At 58.1% G+C, this 8,873-nt stretch overlaps 1 protein-coding gene across 1 annotated transcript; it reads right to left on the minus strand.

Annotated features, from left to right (window-relative positions):
• Positions 1–1,769: 1,769 nt before the first annotated feature.
• On the minus strand, positions 1,770–7,356 carry LOC116798836 (1-acyl-sn-glycerol-3-phosphate acyltransferase alpha-like). The gene is made up of 6 exons (XM_032711493.1): positions 6,931–7,356; positions 4,008–4,141; positions 3,272–3,447; positions 3,037–3,132; positions 2,678–2,750; positions 1,770–2,510 (listed from the first exon to the last, which is right to left on the minus strand). Exons 1-6 carry the CDS (start codon positions 7,110–7,112, stop codon positions 2,314–2,316), a joined length of 858 nt encoding a protein of 285 aa, XP_032567384.1. The 5' UTR covers positions 7,113–7,356; the 3' UTR covers positions 1,770–2,313.
• Between the last annotated feature and the right edge of the window lie 1,517 nt (positions 7,357–8,873).

Consider the following 8,873-nt stretch of genomic DNA (forward strand, 5'->3'; position numbering starts at 1 on the left):
AAGGATGGGGCAGCCACAGCTTCTCTGGACAAAACGTGCCATCACCCCACAGGAAGCCATGGAGGGGGCTGACCTCTTTCCGTGGGATCTCAGATGACCACGGCTGCTGTTCCCAGGCCTGCCCTGCTCAGGTATGGCTGGATACAGCCCTGTGCCCAACCCCTGCCCTTTGGAGCAGCCCCACACAGTGTTGGTGTCCAGAGGAGGCTGGACCTGCCACCCCCAAGGGCAGGAGTTGGGAGCATGGTCCCAGGTCCATCCTGCCCCCTCCCCACCCTCAGGATGCAGCTGTGGGTCAGTGCCCTGACAGGCATCCCAGGGGTGGTTCAGTGTGACCAGGAGCTCGTGGCTCCCCCAGCACTGCCGAGGCCACCACTAACCCAAGTGCCACATCCACACAGCTTCCAAATCCCTCCAGGGATGGGGACTCCACCACTGCCCTTGGCAGCTGTGCCAGGGCTGGACGACCAAGCAGCAGGGCAGGGTCACTGCAGACCCCATGTCTGGAGGGCCAGGGGAAGCAAGGTGCTCCCAGAGTCCCTGTGCTGAAGTTTCTTTCTCTCCCCAAGCTTTCACCTTTCCCTGACAGTGGAAAAGCCAGTAAGGTCTCTGCCTGGGACCTGGCTGTTCAGCTTGGACAATGCTTTTCCCAGAGAAGCTGTGGCTGCCCCTGGATCCCTGGAAGTGGCCAGGGCCAGGTTGGACAGGGCTTGGAGCAACCTGGGCTAGTGGAAGGTGTCCCTGCCTGTGGCAAGGGGTGGGACCGGATGGGCTTTAAGGTCCCTTACAACCCAAACCATTCTGTGTTCCTATTAATGCATAACCCCTAAACCCAACCTTTGCTGGGCTCAAAGTTCTGGGCAGCCAAACCCCAAGCAAGGTGGTGGGCATGTGGTGGGACCACCAAATCAGTTCAGACCCAACAGACTGAGCTGCACGCTGGGAACCCTGGCAGGAAGGAAGGGATTAAAGGGATTTTGTAGGGCATGGGATGCTTCATGTGCACACTGCCCTTGACCATCTCCGTGTGACAGCTCCTAGTCTGGTGAGTTGTTGCTCGTGGGAAGCCTCTTTCCTGCTGCTGATGTTTTGGTATCTGTCTGGGCAGACGATTGCCACAGATTTGCAGGATTTCCTCCATAATGAGCCAGCTGCTCCCGAGAGCAGGAATGGTGCCAATCCACAGTGCTGTGCCCTCGCTTGCCCGTGGCTTGCAGGTTTTAGCTGAAGATGGGAGGTGAAGCCTTGCCCACCATGCTTCCAGCACAGGGGACAGCCCCCCCCTCTGCAGTTGTCCCTGCCCTGCTGCAACCCTGGGTGGCTGGGACAGGAGCTGCTCAGCTGGGAAGGAGCCAAAAGATGTACCAATCCCTGCCTGACTGCGAGGAACCAGCCAGGGAAGTTGGCAGCTGGTGGATGGGTCTGGCTATGCCACGGTCTGGAAGCCATGGGGAGACATCTGGAAGCCTCCTGCTCCAGGTGGGCACAATCCAGGATCCTCTGGGTATTTGGGGTTTTAATAGATGCTTTTCCTGTGCACTTACTAAGGCAGGGAGAGCTCTACCTCAGGGTCAGATCAGTGTCACTCTCCCCCTGCCCTGTGCTCCTCACGCCATTCAGCACCACACCCCGGGGATACGGTGTGGTGTCCATAGGGATGCTCCATGTGCACGGATGCAGGCCCCCAACACGGTCCTAAGGAGAAGGATTCCCCCTCCCCATGCTCCCCCCAGCTCCTCAGACACAGGTAGGACACGAGCACACCCAGCACCAGCTACAGCCTGTTTAATCTTGCAGCCTTGGCTCACAACTCAGTGTCGAGGATGCTCTTCCCACGTGGCAACATCCCCTGGACCTCGTGTCCCCCCAGGCCACATGCTGCACTCTGGACTCCTCCCCAGAGCTGGCTGTATCCCAACAGCATTTTAGGAGCCTCTGGAAGAAGAACCCAGCACACCCTTGGGGGAAGTCAGGGGTGGAAAAGGGTGCTGTGAACCGCCAGCCCTGCCTGGAGCTTCCCCCCCTGCCCAGTGTGCAGGCAGGAGCCATCCCAGGGGACAGACACAGCTCCAGGTCGGGGGGACACAGGGGATGCACAGCCATAATGAGGGGTTTCGGGGGGCACCTCGCTCTGTTTTTGGGGAGCTGCCTGGTCCCTGTCCTGCACTGCTCTGCTCCCCTCGCACCAGGGCACCGTCCTGCCGGGGCGGTGGCAGGGCTGGTGGACACATCCTCAGGGGACAAGGGGACAGCATGGCCCAGCCTCTGGCTGTGCCACCTCCCTTGTGTCCCCGAGGGACTCGCTCCCTCTGCCTAATAAGTGGTCCCAGTTGGGTCCTCCTGGCACTGGGGGCTGCCCGTGCCCCCGCCCTGGTCCCCATGGGGGTTCCCAGACATCTCAGCCAGGGCATCGGCCATGGCCCCGCGCACAGCCTCGGTCAGCTCGGGGACATCCTTGGGGCTCAGGCCCCGCGTTTCCACCTTGGGCAGGATTCGGATGGTGCACGTGCCTGGGAGAGAAGGGAAAGGCCAGGAATGCTGTTAAAGGAATCACCAGGAACCACCTTCACCATCAGCTGCCTCCCCACACCTCAGTGTCCCACAAAGAGACCCCCACGTGCCTCCTCGCCCCTGCCAGCCCTGCCTTCTGGCACAGGAATTCTTGTCCATCACTTACCAGAGGTGAACTTCTTCTCCTTGGAGCTGAAGAAGTCCCAGTACGGGGAGATTACAACGGGGAAGATGGGAACCTATAGGACACGGAGGGTCAGGGGTGCCTTTCATACAGACCCCCTCCCCAGGGGGGACTCCAGCTCCTGCGGTGCCCCAGGCCTCAGCAGATCCCTGTCCCACCCTGGGTCCTGCACAGCACAGTGCCTGTCCCAGGGGACCAAAAAGCCCTCCATCCCACTGTCCCAGGGTGCACCCCCACCCCGCTCTATCCAGGGCGAGCGGAAGGGGTGGATCATGGAATCATTCAGGTTGGAAAAGACCATCGAGTCCAACCCTTGACTGAACATAAGGATATTCCCTCACCTGAGCCTGCACAGCCAGGTGGAAAGCCCCACGCTTGAAGGGCAGCATGGATTTGTTCTGGTTCCTGGTGCCTTCGGGGAAAACCCACACTCGGAGCTGCACAGGACAGGGAGACGGGTGAGACTGGACCACAGCCAGGGCACCTGGCACCTTCTACATCAGTCCTCCACTCACCCCCTTTAACTCCACGGGTGTTTCCCCCCCCATTACCCCTTCTCCTGCCAGCCCCCCTCACGTTTTCACGCCACATGGTCCGGGCTGTCTGGGAGATGACATCGATGGCAGCGTCTCGTCTGTGGCGGTCGATGAAGATGATACCACTGAGCCAACAGGCCCAGCCCACAGTGCCCATGTACAGCAGCTCCTTCTTGGCAATGGGCACACAGCGCTCAGGAATGACCTCTGCCATGCCTGGAGGAGGGATGGCAGAGCTGTCAAAATACCTTCCCAACCCCGGATTATCTGAGGCAGAAAAATCAGCTTGGAAAATTATTCACTGCTTGGAAGTTTTAACTCCCAGGTTTGGACAAAGCAGCTGAATACCAGGAACATATTTTTCAGTGCAGCCACCCCATCCCTGAGGGGTGATTACTGCAGAGAGGAACCCTCCAGAGGGGACAAATTAGATCAGTGCACAGATAGATTATTTAGTCACTTACACCCTAATATAGCAGCAGGTTGGATTTTTTTAAAACTTGATTTAAAGGACTTTAAGTCGTGCCCAATGGCTTCCAGAACCACCCAGCCCCGTGGCTGTGGTGACCTGGCATCATCTCCTGTTGTCCCAGCCCTCTCTCTGCAGCACACCCCTGTCCCACCAGCTCTTCTGGGCTAAGCCCACCACACTTCCCTGCACAAATCCTGGGATTTGTGACCCCACTGGGACCCCCCAAAGCGAGCCTGGACCCCCCCCCGCAGCACCCCAAAGGCTGCCCATGCAGTGATGGGCACCCCCCCTCCCTTGCACGTACCCACGAGGTCAAGGGAAGCTTGGTGGTTGCAAACTATCACATAGGGCTCCTTGATGTTCAGGTGCTCTGTGCCCCTCACCTGCATTTTGATGCCACAGAAGCGTTTGAGGGGCAGGATCGCGGCGCGCAGGAGCCTGCGGAGAGAACCCGTGTGGGGAGCAGATCTGCACAGCCCCCAGGGAGCAGGAGGGGCCAGCCTGGCCTTGGTCTGCTGCTCTGGTGGATCTGTGTTCAGTCTCGGGGATGCTTTGCTTTTCCCAGCAAAATTTATAGCCTGTATAACTCATAACTAACCCTCTACCCAACCCCAAGGTGAGGCCTCGGGGTCTCAGTAGCAGAGTCTGCCCTGCAGTTGCTGAGGAAGGACAGGGACCAGCACAAGCTGGTGGGAGAGGAAAAACAGGCTTTGTGGTGTCCAGAGATGATGGGAAAGCAAAAAGAGGAGGAGAGGAAGGAGAGGGAGGCAGAGGGAGGGAGGGAGAGGGGAAGATGGGGAAGGAAGGGGAGAGAGAGAAGAGGGAGATGGGATGGAATGATCACATCCCAGTGAGGACAGCTGCCTCTGGCCAGGTGAGCTTCACCTGGAGGCTCCCCCGGGTGCCCAGCTGGATCTGTGTGTGGGCTGGAAGCCCAGAGCCCAGCACTGCACATACCCAAAGCCAGAGGAGCTGGACCACAACCAAGAGGTGCTGAGATGTAGATGGACTGGAGAGGGACGTGCAGAGGGACAGTTTTGAGATAGACAGGTACACAGAGATGTGGATGACTCCAGGGCAGCACTGCAGGGACCAAGATTTGTGATGCAGGTGGAGTAGGAGAGGGTAGGGAAGGGAAAACCAGACCAGATACATTCCTTAGAGGAAATCACAAATAGCTTCACTGGACCTGCAGTGTCGGGAAGAGGTGGAGGTTTCATTTGTGTGGCATCACACAGTGATGTCACATCCAGAGAGGGCTGGACAGGAAGGATAAGATTGGGATGACAGTGAAAGGTGATGCTCAGTATGAAAATAATGAGTGGAATGGAGGGAGGAGGGAGCAACAGGGATTACAGCACCACAATGGAGGTAAAAAGCTGGGCACTGTCCAATCCACAGCACAAAGAGTCACTGCACATACCTGGCAGTGACTGCTCCCAGGGAGCCCACAGGGAACAGGGAAAGGGCTCAGCACCAGGCAGCAGGGAGAAGTCAGGGAGGAGAGAGTAGAGGCAGACACAGAGGGAGAAGGAGGCATGATGCTTAGAGGGTCCGTGGAATCAGAAGACCACCCAGCCCTGCAGGCTCAGAGATCCCTGTGTCTGCACAGAAGCAGTGCCCCAAAGCCAGGACTAATGACAGGAATGCGCTCCCAGCCGGAGGCTTTGGGATTTGGAGGAGAGGGAGCTGGGTGTGCTGCTCTGGTGGAGTTTGGAGTTGGTGGGACAAGATAAGGCAGAGTGAGTCACCCCCGCGTCACTGGGTATTCGCCCTGAGCCGGAAGCATTGGCAGCAGGGCTGGAGCAGCCCTGGATGGGGGGTTTGTGTGTGTGTGCGTGTGTGCACAGCATTCCTGCACATTCCTTGGCCATATTGATCAACATAACTGGTCTACTCTGGCCTCCAACCAGGAGGTCTGGAGACACACCATCTATAACGCTGCTGATGCCTTTGAGAACGCAGCAGGATCACCCTTGAGGAGAAAGGACAATGCAGAAAGAATCGTGCCTTGCAGAATTTATCATCTAAGGAGTCCTTCTGCTGTGCCTTTTGTAACTGGACATGTCTATCTCATATTGGCCTCTTTAGCCACCAGAGTGTTTGTAACAAACGTGGGTAGAGCCCTTCCCAAATCTTCCTTCGCGAAGCCTGGCCTGATGATGATGATGATGTGTGCACAGCATTCCTGCACAGAAAGGACCAAGCAGAGAGGCTGCACAACACACTGATAACATCAGACCTTTGACCACACTCCTGCCGAGGGCCACAATCCATCAGCACAGATCCGTGATGGCTCGAGCTCAGCGAATACCTCAAGCTCGGGTATTTTTCACTCTGACATAATTATATCTCTGCTGGTATGTTATCATGCCCAGGAATCCAGCAACGGGATTGCAACACCCTTAAAAGCAACCAGATCTTCCTCTCGTGTTGCACAGCGACATTATCTCGGCTGCCACCACCCCTGAGCACAGTGACAGCATGAGGACACAACTCATCGGGGCACGGCTGTGTCACTCCTGGCAGCTGATGGCACCAAGACACCCCAAAACCATGGAACCATGGAATGGTTTGGGATGGAAGGAGCCTTAAAAACCAGCCAGTGCCACCCCCTGCCATGGGCAGGGACACCTTCCTCCAGCCCAGGTTGCTTCAAGCCCCGTCCAACCTGGCCCTGGACACTTCCAGGGGTCCAGGGGCAGCCACAGCTTCTCTGGGCAACCTGTGCCAGGGCCTCACCAGCCTTTGCCAAAGCATCATCCCTGAGGCTCCCACAGGGCAAGACCTGGCTGCAGTGCCAGGGAGACAGCACTGGATGTGTGTTTGCACCCTGCTAATGATGGTACCTCCAGTCTTTGCCAAACCCCCGTCACTCACCCAACTGATGACCTCAATGTTGCCATCAAAAATGATCCGATTTACTCTCCTTCTTGCCCCAGGGACCTCAAGTCCCGACCCAGCTGGCCACCTCCATCATGGTGTAACCCTCCCTGGGCATGGCCAGCACCTCTCCACCACCCCACAAGGTGCAGAGACACCTTCACTGCCACATGGACACGACCACAGCCCTCGCTACGGCCCCAGGGCCCAGCCACCAGCTGTGACACAGCTCTGGGTATGGCCAGGGCAGGAGAGAGTGTGTCCACAAAACCACAGGAGCTCCTCCACCTCAGCCAAGCCCAGCCATCTCCACACCATCTCCACACTCCCAAGGCCGTACTCACTTCATGTTCTCCACGGAGCGTCCCCGAAGAGCCGCGAAGGGGGACAGGATGGTGGCCATGGCCACGAGCCAGCAGTGGAAAAAGGCCACCTTGCAGAAGTAGTGGAAGGTGGTGTTGTACCTGTACAGCAGCAGCCCTGCCAAGGGCAGGAGCAGCAGCCCATGGAGCAGGACCACCTCCATGGTGCTGCCCCTGGCCAGAGGGTGCTGGGGAGCTCAGCCCTCGTCCCCGGGAGGAGGGCGAGTGGCGCCGGGGACGCCGAGGAGCGTGGCAGGTGACTCAGGTGTCTCGGTGTGTGGGTGTTTGGGGCTGGTCCAGGGGAAGGTACTGTGTGTATCTCACCCTGTGCACAGGCCTGGGGATGGACCAGCTCCCATGGGATGCAGGGCACCCCACCGAGGGTGGAGAGAGGAGTGAGTCAGCGCCGGGACCCTGAGTCACCCCCGGTGTCACCCTGGGTAAGTGCCCTCCCGGGCTATCAAAAGCCATTGCAGTGACTCCAAATTGATGTGATCAGATCTGTCACCCACAAAAGTGTCCATGACCTGGGAATCTCTCCTGTCCAACCCTGGGAAAGGGGGTCTCAGCTGGTAGGGACAGCAAGAGCTGGTCCTGGTCCATGCCCATCACCCCAGCAAGGCCTGTCACAGTTACCTGCTGGCACCGTGGCTGATCCCCAAACCTCACCCTGCAGAGTATCAGATTATTGGAAGATACCTCCCCAACTGGGACAACATCAGGCACGTGGTATCAGTGCTTCCCACCTCTCTTCTTCCCCCAGTTTGGGAAGAGGAGCCCCTGTGCCCTTTCCCTCCCATCTGCCACCAATGTCCCGGCAATGCCTCGGAGGGCTGAGCTCTGCTACCCCCTGCTCCCACCCCAGGGAGGAGATGGAGGAGATGCCAGCCCTTGTCCAGAGGAGATGCCAGCCCTCGCCCCAGTTGGCAGCCAGGGGCTGCATTGCACTGGGTGTGCTCACAGGTACAATTAGCACCACAGGGCTGTAATTAGCCTCTCCTTCTGCTCTCTTGCCCTCGCACTGGGCACACAGGATCCAGGCCAGCTCTGGGCTGCCCTGTGGAAACTCCAGTCTTGCTTTCAGAAATCAAGTGCTTGTCACTGCTCAGATAACTGTGGCCTGGTCTCAGCCACCAGCAGCACCTCCCAGCCTGGGGGGTCCATGGCCCAAACCACAGAATCATAAAATCACGGAACCACAGCACCGGTTGGGTCAGAAGGGACTTTAAAAGTCATCTCATTCCACCCCCTTTCCATGGACAGGGACACCTTCCACTAGCCCAGGTTGCAACTGGAGAGTGTCCCAGTTTGACCAGTGATCCAGGGAGGGCTCAGGGGTTACGTCCACCATGGGTGTTGCAATCCCCATTGCTTCACCCTCCCGTTCCTCTCATTATTCTCATATTAAAGCTAAGATTGGGTTGTATCTCGAGCCCACCCTTCCTGTCCACCCCATTCCAGGTGGCTCCTCTCCTCCTTCTTCCCTTTTTGTGTCTATGTGGAAACCTCTATGCACCAGCCTGGTCTCCCACCAAACTCAGCTTTGCTTTTGCATGTCTCCCTCCCCTTCTGCTCTGGCCAGCCAGTCCTGCCACCTCTCAGAGGGTTCCCAGCTGGAGGAGTTGGGCTTTCATGCTGCAACCCAACGTGACCCTCCTGCTCCACATTTGGGGGCTTCTCCTCCAGATTCAGCAGGAGCCAGGCTGGGGAAGATCTGCCTGTCCCAGAGCTCAGGGAGGATAAAGTCTCCCTTCCACCCCAGAGGAGGGGCAGGGCAATCCTCGTGCCCAGTGGGGGCACCAGGAGGGGATTTAAGGTGCAGCTGCTCTTCTGCATCCTCTGAGCTCCAGAGGACCACCAGCCCTGAGGTCTCCTGCCAGGAACTCTTCTCTTGGGGACAGTGTCAGAAGCAGGGCTGTCACCCC

This window comes from Chiroxiphia lanceolata, chromosome 26 (genome assembly GCF_009829145.1).
Source record: "Chiroxiphia lanceolata isolate bChiLan1 chromosome 26, bChiLan1.pri, whole genome shotgun sequence".
Taxonomy (NCBI): Eukaryota; Metazoa; Chordata; class Aves; order Passeriformes; family Pipridae; genus Chiroxiphia; species Chiroxiphia lanceolata.

Bases quoted from the DNA above. Each gene is read 5' to 3' on its own strand.
- LOC116798836 (XM_032711493.1), bottom strand. From the start codon at position 7,112: ATGGAGGTGGTCCTGCTCCATGGGCTGCTGCTCCTGCCCTTGGCAGGG. The intron at 3,133-3,271 runs GTGAGGGGGGCT...TGTCCTGTGCAG, and splicing joins GGACCATGTGGCGTGAAAAC to CTCCGAGTGTGGGTTTTCCC. The intron at 2,511-2,677 runs GTAAGTGATGGA...CTTCTCTCCCAG, and splicing joins GGAGAAGAAGTTCACCTCTG to GCACGTGCACCATCCGAATC.